Consider the following 27,876-nt stretch of genomic DNA (forward strand, 5'->3'; position numbering starts at 1 on the left):
GCCTCCGGGACAGAGGGTAAGGAGGTACAAGGTGAATGAATGCTTCTTCCAGGAAGTGTAAGGCCATACTTCTGCAAATGTGCCTATTGACTTTATTTACCAGGTGGGGAATTGCTGCATGAGTGGTCAGTGTGCTGCCTTCTGAAGCCACCTCATTCCCTAAGTTGGCGATATGGGGGGAGATGAGGAGCAAGGGGCACAAGGATGCTCTGATTAATTGTTCATAGTTAGGCTTATCAATTCTGCCATCATTCTGCTGTTATCAAACAGGCTGCCCAGGGAGGTGGTAGAATCACTGTCTCTGCAGGCGTTCAAGAACCTTGGGAATGTGGTATGTAGGGACATGGCTTAGTGGGCAAGGTTGGTGGTACTTGGATGGTTGGACTGGATGATCTTAGAGGTTGTTTCCAACCTTAATGTTTTTACTATCATTCCTTGTGTTTTTAAGTCATGACTGCAGATAGTGGGACATCACCCAGTGCCTTTCAGATGCTTCTGCAGGCAAAGCTGTAGGATACTGGATTGCAAAAGAAGACAGGCAAGGAAAAATGGCTGAAGCATAAAGGTGAAACTCAGTGCGTGTGGATGGCCTGAAAAATCCCAGTGGACCCCATGCTCAGAATTGGAGTCTCATGGGAATGGCTGCACAAACTGAAATCAGATTAAATAAAGCATCATCAGATGCTCTGCAAAGCACAGCACACTGCTGAACTGAGCACAGACAGTTTGGGTGGAATCTGCAAGAGTTTTTTCTCTTTTATATCTCTTTCCAGCATTATAGACTACAGCTGATTTTCAGAGGGCCAGTGCTCAAGCACTGATTCCTTTGGATGCCATGGTCTTTTTCAGAGCACTCTGTGTTAGCCTAATTCCCATTGCTTCCACTGAATGAACACCTTGCAGACTTACAAGTGAAGGGAATAGAGCACCATTAAATACGTGGGGAAAATTCTGTATTTCAGAATAGTCTAAAGTCTAGACATCATCTAAAGGATGTTGTCACAGTGACACACCATCCTTTCCTAAATGGAATTCAGTGTGTTGGCTCAGGATACCTCTGGTGATGAATCCCATCAGGTGTGAAGAGAAGAATTGTGGGCTCCTTTGGGGCATGGGCTCACAGAACCTCATCTCTATGTGCTGATGTGCTGGGCTTCATAGGGAGGTTTGGTTACCCAAATGTGCTTGGAAGTCCCTCACCTACATCTGAGTAATGGTCTGAAATTCCCTTACAGGAGAGAAATCGGATTCGTGACTTAGTATGCACCAATATGATCTTTCCTCCCATGAGTTAACTGAAGACAAGTGATGGACTGATGTCTGTGATGTGCTCTGTTCAGTGGTGTGAATCTCATTTGTCACATTTAATCTCACACTGCACCGTATCTCATCAGCCCTCACAATTCCACTCCTGATACGACGTTGAGGAATAATGGGAATGAAAATTTGAGGAAGAAAATTATTAATTGGAGGTTTTGCATTTTGTGTTTGTGATCAGAGACTGCAAGGCTGATGGAGTTCAGGTAATGCTCTCAGAACTAAGTGTTCTGGCTCCTGCTTCCTCCTAAGAAGCTCTTGGTGATGTACTGTAGAGGATGTTTCTGTGCTACAGCATCTACCAGCATCACTGCTTGCTAATTTCTTAGCCTTTCTTTGTGATTATTGCAGAACCAATTATGGTGATTATTACATGATTTGGGATGGAAAGAGCCTTTATTCCAACCCTGGTAATGGGCAGAGACATCTCTCACTACATCAGGTTGCCCAAAGCCCCCTCATAAGGCACGTTGAGTCGCAAGGTGTAGTGGTGGTGGCTTGGATAGCTTGTGTGTGTATAGACAGGAGAGAGAAAATGTTGGTATTTCCTTGACAGCTGAGTGAAATATTAAAACCTGTGTGCCTGTGCAACAGCATGCTGAATTAAGAAATGCTGAGGAAGTCATCTTAGAGCAAGAAAAAAGGTCAGGGAGGTGCAAACTAGCTATGGCTTCTGCTTGCAGGATATGGCAGTGTATGCAAATAGTATAAAGTAATTTGGTGTTGATGCCAACAGAGTACTCCTGAGATCTCAGAAACATCCTGAATAATCAGAATAACCAGTTTAGCCAGTAGCACTGCATGCTGCTCCCTCAACACATGAGAAATTCAGGTGCAAACTATCCTCCTGTTGATTGAGCTCCGTGTCTAAAGAAGTTTTAATCACTAATTCTGCTAACACACGTCCCTGATGGGGAGCGAATCAGGTTCCTGTGGTCCACTCAAGCTTATGATCCATGCTTGAGTGGAAAACAAATGAGTAATTGCAGTTGTGCTCATTCCTCTCTCCCAGGGACACGTTTGCAGGTTGCTTTTGTTTTGCTCTTAGTTTTGTTGTTGTACCCAATGTTGAAAGCAGCTCCTCATCACATGAACGTGCTTATTCCATTCTAGATTCCTTTCTTTGCAAGGTGCAAACTGCTCATTCACTGGTTCACTAGCTCATGTGCCTTGGATAGCAAATAACAGCACTCACATTGCTGCTCTTAAACTATCCCTTCCCCTACTTGTTCATCTTCCTCCTTTACGCTGGCAGTGTGGCAGCCATTCCAGTATGCCGTGCTGCCTAATCCTACTTATTGTGCAAGGTACATGTGCCTGTTATTTTCTTGTCAGGTTTATTCTCTCTCATCTACAGCTTCTGCAAAATGTTATTCTTTCCTGTATGCATTTCAGACAGTTTAATCCAGAGCCAGGATTCTAGTTTGGTTACTGTTACTTTTGAGGCACACTCAGTCCTTCACACCAAGGCATGCAGACCGTACAGTCAGACCCCATTTTACTGATGCTATGAAGCTTTAACTTTCACACAGACCCTGAGTTTTCTGTGCAGTACATTGTGGGATTGCTTTCTCCCAGAAGCTGCATCCTGCTTTAACTATGGTCTATGGACTGGCAATTTCTAAAGCTTCTTGAGCAGGTGTTGGGATCTGGTCTCAAAGCAGCACTCTGCAAGCACTCGGATGCTATTTACTGGAGTCAGTTGTCCCAAATCTACAAGAACTGGCTCAGAAATTGCTCCCTCTTTTGACTTCTCCTGTGAATGTCTCTTTTAAGTGTGCTGTTATTGCTAGGAGTGCCATCTGCTGTTTGCTGGGTCGCGCTGTGTCTCCGTTGCTTGACCAGTTTTCAGTATGACAAAAGCAACCTCGTTTATTTTGGCAAGATTCAACATTTACATGAAAAACTAAACCCAGATATGAAAAGACAGAAGAGCAAATGGATTTTCTGTCGTCTCCTGAAGCGTAGCTCTGTTCTCAGCCATCCCTTTGCAATTCCTTGTGTTGTTACCCAGCTACAGGGGAAGGAATGAACTCTAATTCCTCTGAGTTTAGCCTGAAGTCAAAGGAAACATTTTTCAATGTCTTAAAAGATGTTTCGCCTTGTTCCCTTTATTTTTTCCCCCTGCTCCATTCATTGAAAGAGCAAAGTCTGTATTTCCATTTCAGTCTATTTTTTCATGCACTTTTTGCCTTGCTCCAGCCAGATCTGCATGGTCACACCAAAGCATTCTCTTTGCCCCTGAGCATTCTCAGAAGCTGTTGTTGGCTGCACCATAAGGTTGTTCTCAGCAAAAAGCATCCTGTTCTCTAGAAATGGCAGCCAGATTCTGAACAGACAGGAATGTGTGACTTTGGTTGCACTGAAATCTTCATATCTTCCCCATCCGCCGTGCTGGGCTGCAGCTGAGGTGTGCGGTGTCCACACGATGGCACTCTGTCACAGTCATGTGACATGGTGAAGCGTGGAGCTTCACCAGAAGCACAGCCCTGCCTTGCTGCTTTCCCATTGCTACTCCATTCCCTACTTCAACCACAGAGCTGAAGCACAAAGCGCCTTTACAAAGCTGCCTGGCTTTAGGTAAGCACCTCGGGTTATGATAACACTATTATTAATATTATTGATGACAGCCAAAATGTTTTTTCACTCTGAATGTGTACATCTCTTCACCTTCAGTTCCATGAACTGTGCTCACCCTTTGCCTGTTAAGTTAAATAACAGCACACTGCCTAAAACTGTCTCTCCGTTTAAGTATTTTTTTTTTTTTCCTCTGGGAAGGAACTAAAAAGAATTCCTCAAATCTTTCCAGGATACCAAAGGATTCTTACACACCTCCTGGATCTTCCTAGAAACCAGTGAATGTGTGGCTGAAGGACCTGAGCGAAAGGTCCCTCCCTGTGCAGTGTGCAGTGCTTTTGGAGGTGGATGAACGAGGGATGCAGTCGTCACGGGTCATGGCTCTGGTGAAGGAGAGAGGCAGTTGCAGAGGGCAGCCCTGATCTACCTGCTGCCATGGTATGTTGTGATACCACCTTCCCTTCAGGCACCTGGAACTGAAAAAATACCCACATCCCATGGCCAAGGGCACCAGGTGACACGTGAGGGTGACCAAAGAACCCTCATCCAAGAGGGTTTCCATCTTGAGAGTGGTGAATGAAAACACACTGAGTCCTGCCTGGTAGAGACCAAAGCAGAGGAACCGCCGTGGCTGCTGCACTCAGCACTGCAAACATAACTTCACGTGCTACCCAGACTGTGAAACTGCACGTAGTGGAGACAAGAATGCTATCTAGAGATGGTAACAACTCCTGTTTCTACCCACTGCTTCTCTTCTGCTCCAGAGGCCATTTAAGCCCTATGTAAGCAACACGTCCCACTGGAAGATTGCTCTCAGCTGAATGTGCCACGTGGGCTCACAGTATTCCAGGATGTACAGCTCTTATAAATGCATTTGTGTTCTTTTTTTCCTTTATAAGTAGCTACATGTTTGACCTTGAAGTTGACTGTGTTGTTTAATTTAGTGATTGCTCTAGATTTTTTTAAATCCAATGTGTGCAGTTTAAGAAAACTCATTTTTTCTTTCTGTTTTTCAACAGGAAATTCAGTTGTCTCTATTCAGAATTTTCCCTTAGTTGAATAAAAGGTAACTTAAATATTAAACCATTGGAAAGACATTCACTATAGCTTGATGATAACTTCTGTTTTTCACATACTAATATATTCATTTTAATGGTAATACCATCACCACATTTTTTTATATCAGCAGTATTGACTGTCAACTCACACAAACTAAGCATAAAGTCTCTAAAATTGGCATCACAGGGAATTATGTTCAAAAGAGCTTCTAAAAGTAGATTTAGAGTCCCTGATTCCGAAAGATACGTGCGTGCATGTTCTTAGCAGTGCACTGAATTTAACATTCAGTGATAGTATGTGAGGTTATATTATTAAACAAATGCATAAATCTTTGCTATAGCAAGGCTGTGAGTTTTACCAGAGCTTTATGGCCATCCTGTTTGACCACGCTGGTACCCCAGGGCTCTGCCTGTCAGTTTTGTGGAGCTCGTGACTGACTGCACTGGATCACGCTTCTGTTCAGGTGCTACACAGTGAGTGTTTGTTTATTTAGAATATTACAAAAATATTTTCCAGTTCTGCACATTATACCCTGCTGCGGCACTTTACTGCTTCTTAGGGAAAAAATATTTTGACTGATTGTTTTGCAGAAGTCTGTAGTCCCTGGTGATCATTTATCACATAGGGAATATGTCTGCATGTCAGCACAGTGAATACCCAAGGTAAAGTTCTAAGTAGGGGACAAAAATGAATATTGCTAATCATTCTGTCTCATATTTCTGGTTTAGGTTTTCTCCTGTGTGGGATGTGCGATCAGCCTGGTGTTCAGGTAAAGAGATTTCTTAGGCTCTAAAAGCAACAGCTCTGAAATGAGCTATTGAGTCAGAGAATCAAAGGGATGGTAATAGGGAAATAAAAAAGAAATCAAGAACAGAAAGGAAAATAATCACAGAGAAACTAGGTTGACACTTAGCATCCCTGTCTGATGAAGAGAATCCAGGGTAAGTTTTCAAATGGAACATTTATTTCTGGCCAAAACGAATAACAAATCTTCACAATCAGGTAGCTGTAAGCCAAAGAGCTCAGTGCAACTCAGGATCCGAGGTACAACGGGATCAAGAAGGGTGTTCAACCTCTATTTAAAATACTTAAAACTCCTTTACACCCACCAACTGTAAGACAGCTGCTGTGACGTTGTTCCCAAAGAGACCTGGTGGGTAACTGTGTATTCGTAAACCTGAAGTCTGTACTTGGCTGCTTTGCAGAAAATATCATAAACACTGCAATTACTGTACATACAGTAAATACTGTCTTCTGGGGAACAGTAAAAATGGCTTTTGTAGAGGTTAGTTTGCCTCACAAAGCCATTGAGTGAAGTTGTGGAGTGTATGGATTGGTTGATGTCCAATTGATGCAATTACTTGGATTTCTCAAGAGATTTTGGGTGAGGTTCTTGGCCAGAGATCCTTAAAGAAGGTAAATAAGGAAAGCTCAGACTACCAGTGATCTGGAGAGTGTGAGGACCAAGGTGAGACAAAGCTTTCTAAGTATTTAAAAGAAGGACTGACTGTGCAGAGTTGCAAAGGATGTCAGGTAAAGCATGGGAGAAGGAGTTCAGTACAGGGAGATGCAAAAAGTGAGCATTCAGGAAAAAGAAATGCTGATGTTACCACTCATGCCTTTGCAATTATATTAATTGGGACTGTTTAGTGGAAATGACAGATTGGTGGTTTGTGATGATGGAAAAAAACAACTCTTGGGAATTGCTAGGAAAGAAATTGAGAACAGGAAAGACTGTTAATGCTGTATGTTCATCTGTGCTGTACCCACATCTTCAACACTGTGTCAGAAAAGGGCCACAGGGTTGAGCTGAATGTATTGGCTGCAGTTGGAGTCAGATCACTGGTTTTCTTGGGCTCTGTTTGCCACGTCCATTCTTGTGTTCAGAGAAAATTATCCAACACTTCACAATCATGCCTCATTCTTGTACATCCTGCCAAAAGGCGACGACATTTGTGAACAACTGTTTTTAAAGATGAAACACAGGAGGAGTAAAATTTCCTTAAAAAAATTCTCTGACAACACCATGAGAGCTGAGAGCTGCAGCCACTGCCATCAAACCAGGCACTGATGCATTGGTTTCACAGTACGAGGTCACACATCCCACTGGTCTTATGGTGCTGTTGCTCTCTTTCTTTCTTATGTTTTAGTAACAATAATAACAGTTAAAATAAGTTTTGTTAATTATATACATCAACTATATTATCTATTTTATGAGGGCTGCTCTGAAAATAATGCCTCCTGTTTTATGGTCCGTGATGTCGGAGTTGGATGTTTGTGGTACAGAAGTAGAGGTTGAACCTTCCCACCAATATCCTGTTATGCTTTGTTGCTGTGTGACAGCTGGCAGCAGAGGGGCACACTGACACTATGGTGTCTGACATGGAAGGGCACATGGAGCAAAGGTGTGTCATTGAATTCCTCCCTACAGAAAAAGTTGGACACACTGACATTCATTGATGCCTGTGGGCGTTTATGGAGACCAAACAGAGGATGTGAGCACAGTGAGGGTGGGTGATGAGTTTCAGCAGTGCTGACAACAACAGAGGGTCACCTCTGTAATGAAAAATAGTGTTCTGTAGATAAGAATTTGGTTTATCAAACAGACTTACTGAGCTCAATGTTGCTGTTGTATTTTTCACTGAAATGAATAGGAGGCATTACTTTTAGAGCAGCATACCTATATGCAGCCTAGGCAAGCCAACAGGTTGCACACCATGCATTAAACCTTTGCCCAGTCACAAAAATGGACATTAAGAAGAACAGCTGGTTGAAGAGAGTCATAGCTTACTATGAAATATGCAACTCTTCTTGGTCCCTTATTGAAAAAATACACCTACAAAGAAACAGCATCACTGAAAGTAACTTTGAATCACAGAAGGTGGGCATTTACCAAAAAAAAATCACAGAAAACCAGAAGCACTGTGCAGTGTTAGGAGCTCAAGAGAAGCTGTTTGACACATTGGTGTTTCACGTAGGATGGACGCTCTTGCTCTACAGATTCCTCACCACGTGAGTCTCAGTTCTTTGTCAAAGGCTGTGAAGCTGTGCAAGTTATTGCTGTTGGAGGCATTTCAGCTCCGTGGCTGGGAGGAAGCCGGTCTGGGGGTTTTGATTGTGGAGTTCAGCGTCTCTGTTGTTAGTCCTGGGGATGTGCTTTAGAACTGTTCATGACCTACATTTGGAATCTCTGTCAAGAAAGCATGGGCTGCCATAAGTAAGTGATGTTCTGGTACTCGTGGGTGGGTCTGACCAAAAGATCTCAAGGAAATCTGCCCTAGGATGTTCTCTTCAGGTTCGTAAAGATTTCAGTTACATGAAGGAAATCTAAAGAAATGTACAGAAAGTCTGTTGTTTGTTTGTGTACTGTCACAGTTCAACTTCCACACATCCTATCACCACTGTGGGCTAAAACATTCACTTTCTTTTTGCAGATCCCCTTAACCAGCCCCACTCTTCCTCTGTCGAGGGAAGCACCACCAGTCATTGCAGTCGTTCACCGTGTGCGAGACCAGGAGCATCTCAGTACATGGAACATGCTGCGAGCTTCAGCACCGATGCATTGAGAACTGGTTCCCAAAACAGCATTTGAAGACTGGATGTTTGTTGAAGAGAAAGCCAGAATGATCTGGAGGAATAAACGAGAACTGAGCTCTGCGCCGTTTGGAAGCAGGTTCTGATCTACAAATCGGGCAGAAATCAGGTTTACATCAGGAATCCAGGCAGTGTTGTATTATCTCTTGGGTACTCTACCAGGAGAGATCTTCATAAATACCAGAAGTGGGACATTCAGATGTTAGAGTGGAAGTGAAAATACTTTTGAGGATAGCTTTGTCCCGAATGTTGGGGCATAGGTCACATGCCCAGATGTTTCTATTGCACCCTCTCACTTTCCAGTAATGATTTATGCAGCTGCTGTTTTCAACAAGTTGGTTTTTCTTCAGTGTTGGGCTCCAGTATGAGAAGTTGTAATTCAGCAAAAAGGTGAGCATCTTTCTTCATCATCCTGGAAGGATTACATTGAAAACTGAAATCAGTTCAGAGGATGACTCAGTATAACCTTTCGACAGAGCTCTCTCTCCAGAGCTCAGCAAATAAGTCATTAAATTTTACTGAACCACCGCTGGCTTTGGATGAAAGGACATTATTAGGGCTGAAGATATCCCTGTCAGTCCTTCTGTCTGTCATAACTTTGGCAACGATCCTTGCAAACATTTTTGTTGTTATTACAATTTTTTTTACTAGAAAGCTCCACACACCTGCAAATTACCTCATTGGCTCCTTGGCAGTAACAGATCTTTTAGTGTCCGTCCTCGTGATGCCCATCAGTATCGCTTACACTGTCACCCACACGTGGGCCTTTGGCCAGGTGCTGTGTGATATCTGGTTATCATCAGACATCACGTGCTGCACAGCCTCAATCCTACACCTCTGTGTTATTGCACTGGACAGATACTGGGCTATCACAGATGCTTTGGAATATGCCAAACGCCGGACTGCTGGCCGAGCAATGCTCATGATCGCAGTGGTTTGGATGATCTCCATTAGTATTTCTGTGCCACCGTTTTTTTGGAGGCAAGTGAAAGCTCACGAAGAAATCGCAAAGTGTAATGTGAACACAGATCAGATTTCCTACACCATTTATTCCACTTGTGGAGCTTTCTACATTCCGACTGTGCTCCTCCTGATATTATATGGTAGAATTTATGTAGCAGCTCGATCCAGGATCCTGAAGCCACCCTCACTGTATGGGAAACGATTCACTACTGCACACCTGATAACTGGCTCTGCTGGGTCTTCCCTCTGCTCCATTAACGCAAGCCTTCACGAAGGGCATTCCCATTCTGGTGGATCCCCAATATTTATCAATCACGTTCAGATAAAACTTGCAGATAGTATTCTGGAGAGGAAAAGAATTTCTGCTGCGAGAGAAAGGAAAGCCACCAAAACTTTAGGAATTATTCTAGGAGCTTTCATTTTCTGCTGGCTGCCGTTCTTTGTCATGTCCCTTGTCCTGCCCATCTGCCAGGATGCATGTTGGTTTCATCCCATCCTGTTGGACTTTTTTACGTGGTTAGGTTACTTAAACTCATTAATCAATCCCGTCATTTATACAGCTTTTAATGAAGAATTTAAACAGGCTTTCCAAAAACTAATACATTTCAAAAAGTGCTCGTCTTGATCCTCTACTGTTGCATTACTGAGCTTTGCACAATCTTGCAGCCTCTCCTGAGATTTTTTGTGCTTTGATTCCTGGGTGCAGAGTGGTGATCTCCATCCCTGTGCTGTGCATGGAACAGGGAACGTCTCTGTTTGGTTTGGCAAGTTTGGTTCTCTCTGTCTGGGACTCTATATACCATAAGATAACTTGTCTGTGGTCTCTGCAGTGATCATTTGTATGCGTAATATCAACAGATGAAGTAAAGTTTGCAACAGGTGAAAGACTGAACAGAAAGCTGAGTTTGTGCAGGGCTGCTCTGAAAGTAATGCCTCCTGGTTTGTAGTGTTGGCCCACAACGCCAGAGGTGGGTGTTGGTGGGATGGCAGTAGAAGTTGAACCTTCCTGCCAATATCCCATTACATATTGCTGCTGCATGACTTGTGGCAGCAGTCTGACAAACGGTGTCTGAAACAGAAGTGTGTATATAGCAAAGGTGTGTCACTGAATTCCTCCATGCAGGAAAAAATGGCATCCATTGACATTCATCAACACTTTGGAACGTTTCTGGAGACCCAGCAGTGGATGTGAGGCAGTGAATGGTGCATTTCAACAGAGGTGACAGTGATGAAACAGTTGAGTTGCATTCTGGATACAGCCACACAGATTTTTAGAGTGTGGCATGCAGCTCTTGTTCATTGCTGGTGAAAATGCACAGCTAATGGTGGTGGATATACTGAAAAATAGTGTTCTGTAGCTGAGAATTTGCTCTATCAAGCAGTACTGCTGTACTCTTTGCATCTGTTCCAGTTTCTGCAGACAGAAATAGGAGGCAGTACTGTCAGAGCGACATTTAGAATAAGATGGCACATGCTGCCAAGTCTGTCATGTCTTTGTAACCTGATGGGAGGAAAGCTTATGCATATTTGGAGGACTTCAGTACTTCTGCTGTGTATTACCAGCATTTCATGAAGGCTTAGAAGGTTTCTGGAGAATGGGACCTAGCCACCTGCATTTCCTGTGGCACATACCTGTCCATCTGCAACTGATAAAACTAGCAGCTTTGGCAGAAAACAGGAGGCAGCCTGAGTGCAGGCAGCAGGGCATGAAGATGTAGCAAGCATGTGAGTTCTCTGGGCACTTCACAAATGTGAATTTGAAGCTGCAATTTTGGTAAACTGCAGAAAGAAGACATACTGTTGGCAATCATTTTTACACATTTGATCATGTGTGCAATAGCCAGTGCAGAAATACTACAAAATAAATAGCATGAACATTACTGAAAAGCACCTCGCTCTTACATTTGTGTTGTTTTGGGTTTTTTTTGTTGTTGTTGTTGTTGTTTTTTTGGGGTTTTTTTGCATGCCCAAAATGAAACAAAATATGTTCAGTGTCAATGTGGAATGATTGGGACCTCAGAATGGAGCCAGGACCAGTTGTTGGTTCTGGTAATGTTTATTCCATAGCCATAGAAAGTGAAGGTAAATTCAGCAAAGACAGCTGAATGTTGCTGTGTCTAATTCCTGGGCACTCAGGCTCCCTTAGGAAGCAACTGCGTGCTTAAGATTGAGCCAGGAAAAAGCTTTTTGTTTTTTCAGCCTTTGTGAGAATTGAGAGTCTTCAAGTGATGCATGGATACTGTGAGCCTTTGGGGATGAAAGATGTGAGTGAGTGAAAACTGAAGACTTCAGATAGGGAAAAGACAACTGGCCAGAAGTAGTAAATAATCTGTTCTCCATAATCATAGAGGTAAGACAAGAGATCAGGGAATTTGGAAAGAATGAAGTGAAATATCAAGAAAAACTTTCTTCGATATTAAGGTTGTTGGGGTGGATGTGAAGTATAAGGAAGAAATTGCTCACAGTGATGAGGAGGGGATGTCATAGTCTATGCCTGCTACGTGGGCAAATATTACTCTGCTTTACCTTCATAGTTGGTTCTCAGTGGTCAGTGGGTTGAGATTCCTTCATTATTGCTAACAGTCCTGAAGATGAGAGCTTAAATGGATTAAAGACCAGTGAGCAAATGGAAAACGGGATATTTGGAAACGCGTGTCCTAAGGAATCCTGCAAGAAGCTTCCTGTTCATTTAATCTCTGTGTATTGAGAGGTATTTTCTCTGCTTCCATACCAATGTTCTGAGCCATTCTGAGCTTCAACCTTCTGTCAAGGTGTCCTTTCCAAAGAGTCCTTTGTTTCTTTCCAACATTCAGAAGGACGCCTGGAAACCCCCCATCTGCCATCCTTCTTATAACTGCTGGATAATGATGAGCTGCTCAACTTTCCCCAGCCCTGTGATAGTTCCTGGCTGGAACATTTTGTCTTCATACATACACAAACCAAGTGGGGAAGGAGGAAAGGAGAAGCAAACCTGGACGATTCGGTCCAGTACTCAGAGCACAGCTGGAGAGCAGAAGACTCCCGGTCAAATCTGTTATCTGATAAGTATCAGATGATTTTATGCCCAATATAAAAACTGTTGAATTACTTCAACAGCTGAAATAGCGAACTTTGTCCTTCACTATCTGGGGAGTGACACTGTTTAAAAGCAAGCTTCCCAGAACAGTATTTTGGTTGTTGATGTAGTGGGTTGGCATTTCCTGCACAGAGCTGAGTTGGCAGCAGTACCCAAAGCCAAGGCAAATTCCCAGGTGTCTCCACAGCATTTTTCCTGCTGGTTCATCTGCCCAATGTGAGGACTACCATGAATCATAAAACCATAGATAATGGTCCTGACAGTCCTCTGAGCTGGTCTGCTCCCATGGCCTCATCTGGATCAATTATGCTTTTGTACTTCTCCTGTCAAGTCTACTCTTAATCTAAGACTTCTGATGTTGAATAGAATGGCAAAATATCATAGCACAGAAAGATGATCCATTACTGTTCTTCAAGCTTTCATAAGACACTGTTAAATTGGACAGCAAGTGAGCTGAACCCTTTCTTTGATTCGATTACAGAATCATGGAATCAATTATGTTGGACAAAAACCTCAAAGATCATTGAGTCCAGTCATTAACCTGGTGCTGCCAAGTCTACCACTAAGCCCTGTCCCTAAGCACCACATCTGCACATCTTTTAAATACCTCCAGGGACAGTGGCTCAACTACTCCCCTGGGCAGTCTCTTCCAATTCTTCTTTTTCATGAAGAAATTCCTCCTGATAGCTATCATAAACCTCCCCTGGTACAACTTAAGGCCATCGCTTCTCATCACTGTCACCCAGGAGCACGCAGCCCCCCTCAGCACAGCCTCCTTTCAGGGATTTGCAGGGAGCAATGAGGTCTCCCCTAAGTCCTTTTCTGTTGAGCAATTTCCAGCCGCTCTTCCACCATCCTGCAGCACAGTGTGGGCTTGGTGTGACCCAAGTGCAGGACCTGACACTTAGCCTTGGTGATCCTCACACACATTCAGCCCATTGCTCCAGCCTATCATAGGCTAATTATAAGCTAATACCAAAAGCCTGCAGTAGGCTATTTTTTGCCTATTCTATGGACTAATTCAAAAAGGCATGCAGTGCAATGTCACACCATTCTTAATGCCGGTAAATATTCGATAGAGCGCTTCAGGAATTCACATTTGAAAACAAACAGTAACATGGAAGTGGCAGAGGACAACGCTGACATCGTAAACGTAAGATAAGGAACAGCCCACAGCTGAGAGGAGGAGGCTGTCATGTCAGAGATCAATGTCCATATTTACTGTGTCATTCAGGGTCTGTGGATCGCAGTCGAGCACACGAACTCATCTCACAGAAGACACAAGAGCTGAGTGGTTTCTAGGATTCTCTCAGATGCAACTCTTGTAATGCTGAGCACATGGGCAAAGTAAAACACATTTTAACTTGTAACAGAAGAATGTACTGCGGTTGTCCCAGCAGATAGTTATTTCTGTGACTAAGTAGGATTTATTCAAAACAGAAGAATTTGTTAAATGGAAGTCAAAGCATGTTCCCTGCTTTGATATTAGATATCAGGGCAGGATATTCCATCAGCTGGAGACATTTGTCCTTTATCAATTACCAGGAACTCTCCCCAGTCACCACCTCCTTTCAAACATGATAGAAAGCATTCCTCCAATGGCATTAGCTTTTAGAAGCCAGTGCAGTAAATATCAGGATCTTACCGTGACTAAAGCCCAAATCCCTGCAATCAGGTAATAACATAAGAATCTCAGCTGCCATTATAAGAAATTCTTTGCATAGAAAAACAAGATTGCACCCAGAGAGAGGCGCTCAGTGGCTCCACGTGCGGGTGGAGATCAGTGGGGAGTGGTGTCCCTCAGGGCTCCATCTCAGCACTGGTGCTCTTCAGCATCTTTACCAATGACTTCAACGATGGATTGAGTGCGCCCTCAGCACTCTGCTGATGGCACTGAGCTGAGTGGTGCAGCTGATAGAAGGGAAGCCAGCCAGAGGGACATGGGCAGGCCGAGCAATGGGCCGAGGTGAACATCATGAGGCTCAACAAAGCCAAGCAATGTTGATGTGATGGATGCCGCTGGCTCATAAACCCATGGGCTGATTCAACTGACTAAACTGGCAGAACAGTATTCACTTTGCTTTCATTTTCCGCTGGTTTAATGAACAGATTGAATGCCAGAAGTGGTGCACCAGAAGCAGCACATTCACAAATAGCTGCAGGAGGACAGGAGCAGAACTGCACGTACCATCAGCAAGCTGTTAGACTGACTCAGGCACCTCATTTAAACTGATTGCAGATACAGAGCAAGAGCAGAAAAGTCACTTCATGGACTTTGTGGACTGGAAGACGACTCAGAAACATTTTTAATAGCCACAGAGAAATCTGTTTTCTGTAAGCTTCTGTAATCCCTTTCCATGCTTACGCCTCTGGTGTCTGTGGCATCCCGTGGCCAGGCACTTCTCATGTGATCAAGCTGTGCAAAACCAGCACGAGCTACTTCTGTTTGTTCCAGCCTGCTGCACCCATACGGTCCCCTACTGTCAGACATGCTGACAGTTCCTGTTGCTTCCCCATTATTATTCATAATTTTATGAGTGTTTATTATTCCCCCTCCCTCCTCCCCCCCCCCCCCCATTTCATCTCTAATCACATCTGCCCACATGATTTATATTCTGCACCCTTGGCACCATAAGAAGACAAGACTCTCCCTGCAGCCTTTCTGGGTAAGAAAGAGACCTGCAAGCAACCCCAGGCATATCCCCTCCTCCCCTGTGCCTCTGCCCCTCTTCCTGTCCCAGCCTGTGTAGTTTGCTCCACTTCTGTCCCCTTTACTCTTCAGAGTTGTACTCCCTTCACATTGTTCCTGTCTCCTGCTAATTTTTGGCAGGTTGCCCTTGTTGCCAACCCCTCCATCCAGCTCAGAGCTGCGTCTGCCTCCATCACTTTGTTACATCCTCACTTCCACTTGTCCCTTTCTGTCCCTTTGCTCAATGCTTCCGTTGACTGTACTAAGTCCCCATGAACGAGAAACAACACAAAACAGCTCCTAAGGGCAGCTAGCTTTTCCTTATTTCTCTTCATTTCCCTTAGGTCATGCATCATATTTAATTTCTTAAGGCCTATCTTTCTGCTTCTCTAACATCAGGTAACACAACTTTGTTCTCCAAAATACTTTCTCCAGTAGCTGCAGCTCTGTTGCTATAGCCCTGGTACCATCAGCTGCAGGCACAACACTTCCACGTCACAGCAGATGTCCGATGTTGGTCATTCCCTGGTTTTCCCATCTCTTCCTCACACTAGAGTCACCACCTGGATGCTGGTTCAGAGAAACACTCCAAAATAAAGTTCTCCTTTATTTCCCCTCAAGTCAGATTGTTCCAGTATTCCCCTTACATCTGCAGTCAGCCTCATGAGGTTCAATAAAACCACGTGCAAGGTCTGCACCTGGGTCACAGCAACACTATCACCATCAGTATGAGCTGGGGATGTAAGGACGGAGCACAGCCCTGCCCAAAAGGAGGCACTGATGGATGGCAGCTGGACACGGCAGCTCACAGCCAACCGTACCCTGGCTGCATCCAAAGCGGGGGATCTGCCCCTCTGCTGTGTGCTGAGACCTCACCTGCAGCACTGCACTCAGATGCGAAGTCCTCAGGACAGGAGAGACGTGGAGCTGTTGGAGAGCGTCCAGACAAGGGCCACAAAAATGCTCCCAGGGATGGAACACCTCCCTGCGAGGCCAGGCTGAGAGCTGGGCTGTGCAGCCGGAGAAGGGAAGGCTGCGGGGAGACCTACGGGTCTGTGAGTGTCTGAAAGGGCTGTAAGAAAGGGGACAGACTCTTTAGCAGGGCGATAGGACGGGGGAATGGTTTCAAATTGAAAGAGAGCATTGGATATAAGGATGAAGTTCTTTACAATAAGGGTGATGGGGCACTGGAATGGGCTGCTCATAGGGGCAGACACCCAAGGTGAGGCTGGAGGGGCTCTGAGCGCTGATGGAGCTGTGGGTGTCTGCACTCAATGCTGGGAGTTGGACCTTTGAGGGGCTCTTCCATCTCCAGCCATCCTATGATACCACAGGCAGCCACAGCTGAATCACCGACCGCTCCGCTCAGCGCCACGTCCCAAGCTAGAGGCGGCACGTTGTGGGGCAGCCCTTCAGGATGAACTTTCCTCCACGCTCCGGTGCCATCCGACCTACGTTCCTTCCTCGGCGCGTTGCAAACCGCGGGAGCTGCGCCCGCTTCGGGACGGGCAGCGGCGGCGGGACGGCCGCGGAGCTCCGCACCTCCGGACGGGCCCAGGGCCGCCGCTCCATCCTCCCGCAGAGCTCCGGCCCCGAGCCGCTCCCCGCCTCCCCCGTTCCCATCCCGGTGCCCTCCGCCGCCCGCCGCTCCGTCCCGTTTCGCTCTCCCGGCACGCAGTTCCCTCCGGCCGCCCCGCTCCCTCTTTCCCCCAAAATGGCCGAAACTCCTTCCTCGCTTCTCCCAACGACGGCGGAGCCCGCGGAAGCCGCGCCGCACGGAGCGGATCGTCCGGAGGAGGCGGCCGCGAAACTCCGCGACGGTTCGGGACCGCCGGGCCCCCGACCCCCGCCCCGCCCGGTGGCGCCGCTCCCGCCCCCCGCCCCGCCGGGCCCCGCTCCCCTCGCGGTGACGTAGCGGCGCCGGGGCCGCCTCTCATTGTCAGCGCCCGGACCCGCCGCTCCAGCACGGCCCCGCGGGCTGCGGCCGCCCAACTCCGCGCCGCGGCTGCTCCGGCCCGGCCCGTCCCGGCGGCCGCCAGCGGAAGCCTGGCCCGCCGCAGGTAGGAGGCGGTGGAGGGGGGAGGCACGGAGGGCGGACGGGCGCCGCACGGGTGCCGCGGACCCGGCCCGGCGGAGCCCCGCGCTGCGGGGTGGGGAGGAATTCGAGGCATCCGCTTTGTCCGCGCTGCCAGCACGGCGCCTCGCGGGGCCGGGAACCGCGGCGTGGCGGCGGGGGGACCCCGAGGGGTGAGGCCGGGCGGACGGGCCGAGCCGCTCCGCCGTGCCGGGACCCGGCGGGACGGCTAGGAAGCGCCTTCGGGCCGCGCTCCGTCGGCTGCGAGGGATCCTCCGGCTTCCCCCAACGTGCTTCGCGACGGCGGAGACGGAGCGGCCGCCGCGTTCCTCCTAAGGCCGCCCCGCCGCCCTCCGCTCTGCCCTCCGCTGCCGGCCCGGCGCTGCCCCTCCCGGCCGGGACGCGGCGGTGTCGGCGCTGCTCTGAGCGCTCCCCGGTGCCCGCAGCGCTCCGGAGCCGTTCGGAGGTTCCCGCACGCTGCGAGGCACGCGGGGTTCCTGCGGAGCGACCCGTCAGCTTCCATTTATTTATTTATTTGCCTCTCTTTATTTCCGGCAGCTCCGTATACTTCCTTTCCCGTCAATTGTTGGTGTTTCTGCATATTTTTTTTTACCCCCGCTTTCCCAACCCGCCCGCCTTTATTGTGTCGTTTTACAACGTTCTCCTTGATTTTTTTTTTCTTTTTTTTTCCTTTTTTTTTGCTCCGTGGGAGCTTTCCCGCTGCCCTCTGCCTTTGTTAAGCAGCTCTGCCCCTTTTTCGACTTGCTTTAGCACTGTAAGATCTGCTCTCTTGTCGTCAGACGCATTAAAGCCCCGCACGTGGCCGTGCCGCAGTGCTGCTCTGTCGGGCGGTGTCCGCACTCTCATTTCGTTTCCTAACGCTCCGTGTGAAGCGTTGAAACTGCTCTGCCCCGCATTCAGGTGACCGTCCGGACTCCTCGGCATGTCCTGACGAGGCGCAGTTGGCTCAGATGTTCATGGGTGTGTGAGCACTGTGAACGTTCTAGCTGAAATCACTGGAAATGATACTCATAATGGCAGCGCGGTGTGGTTTCTTCTTTTTTTGCTTCTGGAGCACTCAAGAGGGTCTGGGCAGCATCCCACCCCTGCACTGCTGGAAAAAGGGGAAATAAGGTAAAAAGGAGAAATGTTTTCACAGCCCTGGAGTTGTCTCAGGCATTCGGGACTTGGAAGGAGTGCAGTTCCTCACTCTGCCTGCAGTCTGTTGGCAGACGCACGTTTCTACCCATGGGATATCGAACAGGGATGGCATTCCTCTGCACTTCTGTGTGTGTGTGAGCCCAAAGCCAGCATTCCCTGTGTTGGGTGGTTGGTGAAACCCGTGGGTCGGTTTGCAGAAGCACAGATCCCCTCTTGTGTCAGAGCTGCTGTGTGAGGATGGCTCCGGTGCTGGGACCATCTGTACAGCAGAACCCAACGCTGAGCTGGGAGAGCTCCTGGAGGGCTAAATGAGGATGAGGGGATGTGGAAGGAGGTCCTCTGTAACCATGCTCGCCTCGGAGTGGCTGTTCAGCCTCAGCTTTCCCATCACCCTGTAAGCATTCAGACTTCCTCACTTCATTCCGGGGCAGCTGGGCTGGTTTGTGCTTTCCAGAGAGCCAGTGCAGGTCACAGCACTGCAGGCTGTCTGTCATGTCTGTGCTCTAAGGAGAGGTGACCGGATTTATTCCTTTAACACGAGTTGGTGCATGTTAGCAAAAACGGCTCTTGTTCTAAAATGGGTGCCCTCAAATCTGGCTCCAACCAGGGATGGGAATGTTAAAATAACAGTAATAAATCCAACAGTCTTGCAGCAAAGGCTGAGCTGGTTTGTTCTTCCATGCGGGTAATGGTGTGATGTTACCCCAGTGCTGTGCACTCTAGTTGTACCCATCTCTGTCCCACTGGGGGCGGTGGGCAGTGAGGAAACCAATGTGATGTGGTGTAGCTGAGCCACATCACAGCATGGGACGGTTTGGGTGTCAGTGTTAAGCTAAAATGAAGCAAATCATCTTGTCTGGGAGGCCATTTGTTTTGGGAGATCGACGTGATGATGATGAGTCGTAGCAGCGCCATGTTTTGTGCTGACAAGTGCAGCACAAGTTGTAGAGCCACAGGGGATTCTCACTTGGAAGGGACCCATGGGGGTCTCTGAGCCCCCACAGCACCACCCAAACCCTGTGGCTGAGGGTGGTGTCCCAGCACTCCCTGAGTTCCATGGCCACCACCCTCATGGGCACAGCCTTTCCATCACCCCCCCCCAGCTCTCTCCTGACAGCTCTGTGCCTCTCCCCCAGAATCCAGGAGACATCACCACGAACAGCCCGATGTGAGGAGCTGAGCACCGCCGTTCCTGGGGGGTTGGTGGGATTTCTGTTGTCTCAGCAGCCTGACCATCAGAGCGTGTTCCGAGATGGCTGAGCGCAATGTACGGCGTTGCATTTTAGCCACCAGAATGCGGCCGTTTGGGCCTGGCTCTCCTTGTGCCTCTGCCTCTGCGGGTTTTGGTGGTGATGCTGCCCTGCAGGACCCTAATCTGAGCAGATAAGGGGTTGTAAGTGCGGTTCAGCCCTCTGTTCTTTAACCCTCAGCAGGGTGGAGTGCAATACACAGGTGCAACAAACAGCCCTGCCTGGGCACTGTGCACAGCAACACACACAGTGCATGAGCAGTTCCTATTTCCTCCTTGGTAGAACAACTGGTGCTATGTAGGTGCTTGCTCACGGGAGTTTTGCAGCAAGTTTAACATTCTCATTCCCGAATACTTGGGATTCTTATAGAAACACAATCCAGAAGGGCCTGTGCACCGTTGGAATCAAGGGTTGAAAAGATGGAGGGCGTTTAGAAAATGGGAATGGGTTTTAATGTGGTCCGTAGTAGTTTGCTAGGAGAGTCCTCTGTCTGCAGCATTGAGAACTGGATGAGCTGTGTTGGCGTTGGGATCCACACCACGAGCGCTGGGAAGGAAATGAACATTCTCTTGTTTAGGAGCAGGAATGCCAAACTGCACAGCTATAAAACATAAGGAGATGTCAGCTGCTGTGTTAGTTTTTGTGTGACAGAGGGGAGTTGGGAGTGTTTCTGCTGTGCTGTCAGCTTGGAGGAGACTGTGGTGTCATTCTGTTCTCTCCAGTTGTGGTTTTGGGAAATGCTGGCTTGGTGCTGTGGGCACTGTGGCTGGAGAAGGTGGCTCTGCCTTTCCTTTCTCCCCTGGCATCCCTCTGCAGCTCTGCCCCAGTGACACAGGGTGAAGCCCTGCATTGGGAGTGCAGAAATGAACCTGTCCCCCCCATCTCTGTAACTCTGGTCCCATCCTGCCTGCAGGGATGCTCTGGGCAGGGAAGGGCAGCATGGAGCAAGTTAAGAATGGTGCAAACTGGCTGAAACTTCAGTGTGAGGATCTGATCCAGAGTGTGTGAGATCAGGTGTGCAAAGAGAGTGCTCCCTGATGGCATAAAGTATTGCCAACTGTGTGCCTGTGTTTGCATCTGTACCACCACCCCGTGTTCCCTTTGGCTGTGCTGTGCTGGTGGAGCTGCTGCTTGCACACTGTGCTGCCCACTCTTGGCTGAAGTAGGCCTCATGTTTAGAGCATGTGAGTACAGAACTGTGTTCACTTTGGTCCCAACCGTCCTGCCCCAATGTGCCTGAGCTTCCTTTGGTTCTGCGAACCTCAAATATCTTCTCAATGCCAAATAAATCAGGGTCTGATCCGCCGTATTGAGCTTGGGTCAGCAAAACCCACTGGTACTCCAGGTGAGGGGGCAGCTGCTCGCGTGTGTGATGTTGTGTGAGCTGCAGGCTGCCCTTCTGCTTTACTCTCTCCCATCACAAAGGGGACAGTGCAGGCTCTGACCATCTTGCTGTATGTTTTGCTGATGTCAGCACCGTTCTGGATGCGAGCAGCTAATTGATTTTTAAGTGGTAGATGAAGTCATAGTTTGATCTCCCAAACAGCCCAGGCTATAGTATCCAAACCTTACCCAGTTTCAGATCAAATCACTAACTTAGATGCTTTTGAGGTTTGCAGTTTTAATTTGTGACCTTTTTTGGTTCTGTGAGGGGCAGATGGTGAATGTGGTGGTGAATGAAAACCCACGTTTCTTGATTGGATTTATTCAGAAGTAGGGCAGCTCTCATTCAGCCACCTGCAGACACCTTAAGGGCTGAGACCAGATGCATCCTCTAGTGCACTAAAAGCAGAGCAGAGGGAGGAGAATGTGAGCACTGAGGCTTTCTTAGCCCCGGTAAGAGCGAGCTTTGCTGGTTAATATTACAGACCCTGAAGCCTGGGGCTCGTGTGTCAGCCTGCATGATAGGAGAGGAAGGAGTCTGCTGCTGGAGGAGGCGATGCAAGAGGGCTGACCAGTGTCACAGCAGCACTTCCAGCTCTGGGCACATGGGTCAGCAGGTGAGCAGGTCAGCTCATCTCATGGCTGCTGGAAGGGTGCAGGGTGAGCGAGGTGGGCACAATGCCTTTGCCATGCAGGTGCCACGGCAGGAGAAGCTGGAGGAGTGGCTGCAGAGTGGTCATACTGTCACTGTGTGATACAGACAGGCCTGAGTTGGTAGTTTCCAAATATGTGTTTTAATCCGCAGTTGTTTCAGCTGACCTCTCAGGTAGTAGCTCTGTCCTAAGCTGAAAATGAGCCTTTCTATCTGACCAGTTAAAATGAGCACAGGCTCGAGGAACTCTTCAGCGGAAACCCATCTGTGGATAGTGATAGGACAAAGGGGAATGGTTTCAAACTGAGATGGAGGGCGTTGGGATATTAGGAGGTTTTTCACGCAGAGGGTGGTGAGGCACTGGAACAGGTTGCCCAAGGAGGCTGTGGATGCCCCGTCCCTGCAGGCATCCAAGGCCAGGCTGGATGTGGCTCTGGGCAGCCTGGGCTGCTGGTTGGTGACCTGCACACAGCAGGGGGGTTGGAGCTGGATGAGCATTGTGCTCCTTTGCAACCCAGGCCATTCTGTGATTCTGTGATTGTGTTTACCTTGAATGTTTTACTTACCACATTCCTTCTGACAGCACGCAGTATGCCTGCAGAAAGGTGAAGCAGCTGAAGGTGGTGCAGGGAGGGTTCCTGATATGATGCTTGCTGGCGTCAGCTCTGCATGCAGCACGGCACAGCTGGGAACGGCGGCTCTTGCTGCAGTGCTGCAACCTCCCGTGCTGCAGCAGCAGCTGTCAGGCTTTGTTTTCACTTCCGTTCTCAACATTTCTTTTCCTTAGGATGCTTTTCTGTGTGTTGTCTGGGCTTTAAGCTACAGCGCTGGCTTGTGGCTGCCCTGTTGGGTGACTTTGAGAATCTCGGCTGTGTTTCCCGAGCTGGAAGGAGGCTGCAGGAACTCCAGGCTTGTGCCATCATCTGATCTCACTGCAGTGCTTTCAGCAGTGCCTTTGAGATAGATGCCTGTGCCTCACGTGGGAGTGCAGAGGGTTACCTTAAAGGAAAAAATCTGACGAAACCGCTTTGAGAACTTGTTGCTACACGTGATATCGTGGTGGAATTTACCGGAATAGAAAGGAGAATCCTGACCTGGGATCTGGAACAGAGTCGAAAAAGCATTAATTCCTCAGGTAGTGTGAATCAATTGGAAATATGTCTGTTGTTACTGAGGAGCAGTGATTCCTGTGTGCTGATAAGCGGCTGTTAGTGCTGCATTGGGCTGAGAATCGAACTGGGAGCAGTTGAGAAATCTTAATGAAGCTTCTCACTTCACTGTTTGTGTAACATCCCGTATATGCACTGTTTGGCTTTGTTTTGTTGTTGTTGCATGTGTTTAGTGGCTTGACATGAGAGCATCCCATATAATATGTGTGTGTGTTGAAGTTTCTCTGAGATTTGGTTATAGAATGTGGTGAAGAATCTGCACAGGATCTTAAATTCACTTGAAGTTGCTTTTGTGTAGCTTTGTTTTTTACACTGTGCAAAGCATAGCAGTGGTTTGAAATAGAGCTTCTTGCTCTCTGTAACAAATTGCCACAGATCCGCTGTGCAGGGGAGAGTGAGTGCAGAATAACTGACAGTGATGCGTGAAAGCTCTGAAGCTGTGAGTTGAAGGTGACCCAAAGCAATGCTGCAGCCTGCTGAGGGGGGGGGAAGGGGGTTGGGGGCTGGGTCCCCCTGTGCTGCAGAACTCAGGCAGCAAAGGTGAGCTCCTGGCAGCCAGGAGTGAAAGGTGGGTGTGAGGTTGGCACAGGCGCAGTCAGACAGCAATTGCTGGGGGCAGGAAAACAGTCACCTCCTGTTGTCTGCTGTGGCTGTTCTGCAGTCCTGGGAAGACTTGCTGTTGGGGGGAGGGGGGTGGCACTGGGAAGTGGGGAAGGTCCTGCATTCTCCCCATCCCTCCAGCAGCAGCGGTGGCTGTGAGCCCCCTCCTGCAGCTCTCTGCAGCAGGAACTGCCTCCCCAGCCCCCCCCAAGAGGATCAGCACTGCTCACCTCTCAGTTTTGACAGAAGCCCTCTTTGGAACAGGAGCTGCACTAGGTGATGTGGTGCTTGGGATGAGGTTCACCGCCTTACTGGCGACCTGGATGAGGCAGAAAATGCAGATTTTCCAATTCTTTCCTCTTATGTAGAAAGGAGCAGCTTGGGGCAGGAAGCCATGTGGTCCCATCTCAGTGCAGCCAAGGCAGTCCTTCCTTCCTGTGGAATATCCGTCCTTCAGCCCAGGCAGTGCAAAGGGAAAGAGGACACAGAAAGAGCAAAGCAGGGGGTGAGCGTGGTTAGCAGCTGTGCCCAGCAGTGATGGAAGGAGACCCTGTGCTCCCATCTGGTATTAGGTTTGGTTCATCATTCTCTGCTTCTTGTGAGAAAATCATGTCCTCTCTTGGCTCTGGTCTTTTAGGATTGGATTCAGAGAAATTAATGCTTGGCATTAAGCCTGCCTGTTCCCTCATTAGCATCTTGTGTAATGCTTGCGGGAGGGTGAGTGCTTCGAGAGCAAAAGAATTTGTCCATCTTTTGTTCTACTCCTTTTGTTGTCTGTGGTCCATCAGATGCCAGTGGGCTTCAAAACCATCAAGGCAGGCTGCCTAGGAGCTGCCTCTTTCTTGTCAGTAGGATGTATCCAGGCTGTTTTTTTTTTTTGCAAGAAACTGCAAATTTGAAACAAAGTTTTCCTATGGTAATGGTGAATTGATGGGCATCTTGAGCCTTTTTAGCTCTGGCCTTATGGACGTGAGGTTGACAGGAGCTGGGTGAGCTTTGAAGTTGTATTCAATCCTTTGGGAGAAATATCACTCAGCACTTTCCTGCTAGAAATCCCAGCCCATGTTCTGTCATCTGAATGGCTTTCTGGCTGCTTGCTGCAGCTGGATGTCAGGGAGGATCTTTCCCCAGGGAAATTCTGACACCCCAGCAGCAATCCCTAGCAGCAGGGGATGAACTTTCTGCAAGCCAACAGAGTAACTCAGGTACTTTCCTGCACAGAGGGATCAGAGGCCGCATGTCTCTCTAGCCCTCTCCTATGTTAAGAAGAATCCCAATAGCAGCTGCTGAATGCCCTGTCCAGTCCTCAGACCTCTAACCTACATGCAGCCTTTTTCCCTCATCGTTCTCAGCCTGCTGCAAAGGAGTGCTGGAACAGGCTGCCCAGAGAGGAGTGGATGCTCTGTCCCTGGAGCTGTTCAAGATGAGGTTGGATGGATGGAGCCCTGGGTGACCTGGTCTGGTACCAGATCGCAGGTTGGTGGCCCTGCCTGTGGCAGAGGGGCTGGAACTTCATGATCCTTGGGTCCCTTCCAACCCAGGCCATTCTATGATTCTGTCCATGATTTCACTCAGGGGATGTATTCTGAGTTGGCCTTTCTCAGTGGCACAGCTGCCAGGTCTTCCCACACCATCCTGGCAACCTTCTTGTTGTCTGTGCACCAGGAGAACGCCTGTATGACTTGTGGCTGCTCAGTGGCAACCTGGGCTGTGCTCCCAAATTTCCCATCTCATGTCTGCCTGCGGGAGCTCGCCTCACAGCAGTCCCGTTCCAAAGAGGAGCAGGGACCCCAAGATCTGCTTTCCCCTAAAACTGTGGGGGTGGTGTTGGGTACCATTGCTCCCCCCAGCAGAACAACTGCTTTGGAAAAACACCAGCATGCCTCCAAAATGCTGATCCATTCAGTGTGTATCTCTCTGAAGCATTCTTTTAGGCTGCTTGCAGCATGGGGCAGGCAGCATCTTATTACTCTTAATAGTCTCTGAATATTAATATTGAGGTTAAATTGTTTAGGTCACAACAGCTACAAGTACACTCTCACAGAGGCATAAAAAGTTCCTTCAAAGATCCCACTGTCATCTGTCTGTAAAAGTTATTTTAGTTGGTTTTCTTGTTACCTGAGGGTATTTTCAGCAGTATTGAATACAAAATTGAGTACAAAAGACTCCTGTTAGAGTCTCCCCATCTACCCAGCTGTCTTCATTGCATGAATCACATTTAAGAGAGTGACATGAGGTCCTGTATCCCTCCTTTCATTTGACTTCACGCTTTGCCAATGAACAAAAAAGGTGGATCCTAAACCTGTGGGTTGGGGGGTGAGCTCAGGGCCATCGTAATGAAGTCCTGGGTTGTCATTATGTGTGGCACGGCCAGAGGACAGCGTGCCCTGAGCTTGTGTTGGGTGATGGTGAAGGATTCAGAGATTATTCCTGGCATGTCCCAGCCAGCCTCCATTTAACAGCTGTGAAACCCTTTTTGGTGTTTTTTTATTTGTTTTTTTTGTTTGTTTGTTTTATTTTTGCACCAGGTGGACCTGGCACAAATGATTTGGGGAGGAATCACTGCTCTTTTTTTTGCAGCATATTTGAGTCAGAGCCTGCAGGTGGGGATCTGCTTGGTGTTCCTGCCCCATCTTGCTTGCTGCGTTGCGTGGTCCTGATTGCATTGCCTGCAGCTTTGTGTGGACACAGTGACCTTGCTTGCTGTTTCACATGGTCCTGGTGGTATTGCCTGCAGCTTTGCATGGTCCTGGTAGCGTTTCCCATTACTTTGTGTGGTTCTGGTGGCATTGCCTGCTGCTCTACGTGGTTATAGAGAACTTGCTGTTTCACGTGTTCCTGGTGGCATTACCTGCTGCTTTGTGTGGTCCTGGTGGAACAGAGGCTCTCTGGACTGTGCTGCAGAGCCCCCAGCAGGCAGGGGAAGTTCAGGAACAGCACCCCAAATCATCTGTTTAAGTGGAGCGTAGGTTTTATGAATTGCAAAAGGAGCAGCAGATAGAAGACGGTGCTGCAGAGCTCTTCTTGCTGTGCTGGCAGCTCCCTGACGCAGCTGAAGGATGCTGCTGGTGCAGGGGAGCAGTGGTGTAACCTAACCCAGCCTTCATGCCAGAGGAGTTTCAAATGGCTGACCGCTTCCTCCTCCTCTCTCCATACCATTAACCCCTGGTGTTCCTCCGCTGGCTGAGCTGAGGAGTGCTGCTCTGTGCTCTAGCTCTGTGGTGTCCCAATGCTGCTGAGCCGTGCGGTGCTGCCAGATGCATGCACATGTGTGAGCTGATGCAGGCTCCCATACAGGCAGCCCTGCTGCTGGGAGGTTACAGTTCAAACCAAGTCTAAATCCTCTCTTTGGGAGTAACAGCTGCTGCGCTCATCACCTAATTCATGGTCCTTGGCTTCTTCAGGATGGCCTTCCATCTGAATTATTGCTGATTGCAGCCTTCATCCAGCCCCACACATTCTGACTGCCGTAGCAGGTTGGGGCAGGAGCAGTTCTGTCTGGACATCCAAGTACAGCGCCCTAAATGGGTAAAAGCAATGCGTTCTGGGTCTGTGAGTGTTGGATGTACACCAGGTGTCAGCAGGCAGCCAGGGACTGTCTTCCCTGGGGACTGTGCACCAAAGAGGGAAGCCCCCAGCATCAGCATCTCACTGGAGACCTGAGATAAAACTTTGAACATGTTTTGAATTCTGACAGTAAGGTGTAATTCCCTGCTGGAGGACTTACTGAGTGAGTGGGTCACTGCTGTTAGTGCTGCTTTGTGCTTTACCCTTGGCACAGCCGACCTGTCCCATGGGTGCCCAGTCTGCTGGCCTGCCTGGGCTGAGGAATTGTCTTGGGCTTCTCTGAAAGTAATACCTCCTATTTATTTCCGTGGAAACTACAACTGATCCACTGAGTGTTTGATGGAGCAAATTCTCAGCTACAAAGCACTGTTTAGCTTTAGTATAGTCACCACCTTTAGCTGTGCATTTTTACCAGTGATGAACAAAAGCTGCATGCTGTGCTCGTCACAGTCTACACTGGCAGAGGTGACCCACTGTCACCACTGCTGAAATGCATCACTGTGCTCACATCCACTGTTGGGATGCTCAAAAGTGCCCTATTTTCCATGTGTAGGAATTCAGTGAGCCACCTTTGCTCCATATGCACTTTCACATCAGACACCATTCTGTCAGAGTGCTCCAGTGCTGCCATCTGTCACACGGCAGCAACACATAACAGGATATTGGTGGGGAGGTTCAACCTCTACTACTGTACCACCAACATCCAACTCTGATGATGTTGTGGACTGACATCATAAAACAGGAG

At 48.2% G+C, this 27,876-nt stretch overlaps 2 protein-coding genes and 1 long non-coding RNA gene across 3 annotated transcripts in view; all 3 read left to right on the forward strand.

Moving 5' to 3' along the window:
* Nucleotides 1-4,931: 4,931 nt before the first annotated feature.
* On the forward strand, nt 4,932-8,479 carry LOC122187752. The gene is made up of 3 exons (XR_006181409.1): nt 4,932-4,960; nt 5,682-5,722; nt 8,388-8,479. It is a non-coding gene; the product is annotated as an uncharacterized LOC122187752 (long non-coding RNA).
* Nucleotides 8,480-8,998: 519 nt separating this feature from the next.
* On the forward strand, nt 8,999-10,135 carry HTR1D (5-hydroxytryptamine receptor 1D). The gene has a single exon (XM_042885608.1). The coding sequence runs from the start codon at nt 8,999-9,001 to the stop codon at nt 10,133-10,135; it is 1,137 nt and encodes a 378-aa protein (XP_042741542.1).
* A 7,142-nt stretch (nt 10,136-17,277) lies between these two features.
* LUZP1 (leucine zipper protein 1) overlaps nt 17,278-27,876 on the forward strand; it is a 33,664-nt gene continuing 23,065 nt past the window's right edge. The window contains exon 1 of the mRNA XM_042885615.1: nt 17,278-17,335. The gene's annotated coding sequence lies outside the window, so the exon portion shown is untranslated. The remainder of the gene's footprint in view (nt 17,336-27,876) is intronic.

Source organism: Lagopus leucura, unplaced genomic scaffold (assembly GCF_019238085.1).
Source record: "Lagopus leucura isolate 7727_CA_CO unplaced genomic scaffold, USGS_WTPT01 Super-Scaffold_100051, whole genome shotgun sequence".
Taxonomy (NCBI): domain Eukaryota; kingdom Metazoa; phylum Chordata; class Aves; order Galliformes; family Phasianidae; genus Lagopus; species Lagopus leucura.

Excerpts from the sequence above, each read along its gene's own strand:
- HTR1D (XM_042885608.1), top strand. The coding sequence starts at position 8,999 with ATGACTCAGTATAACCTTTCGACAGAGCTCTCTCTCCAGAGCTCAGCA.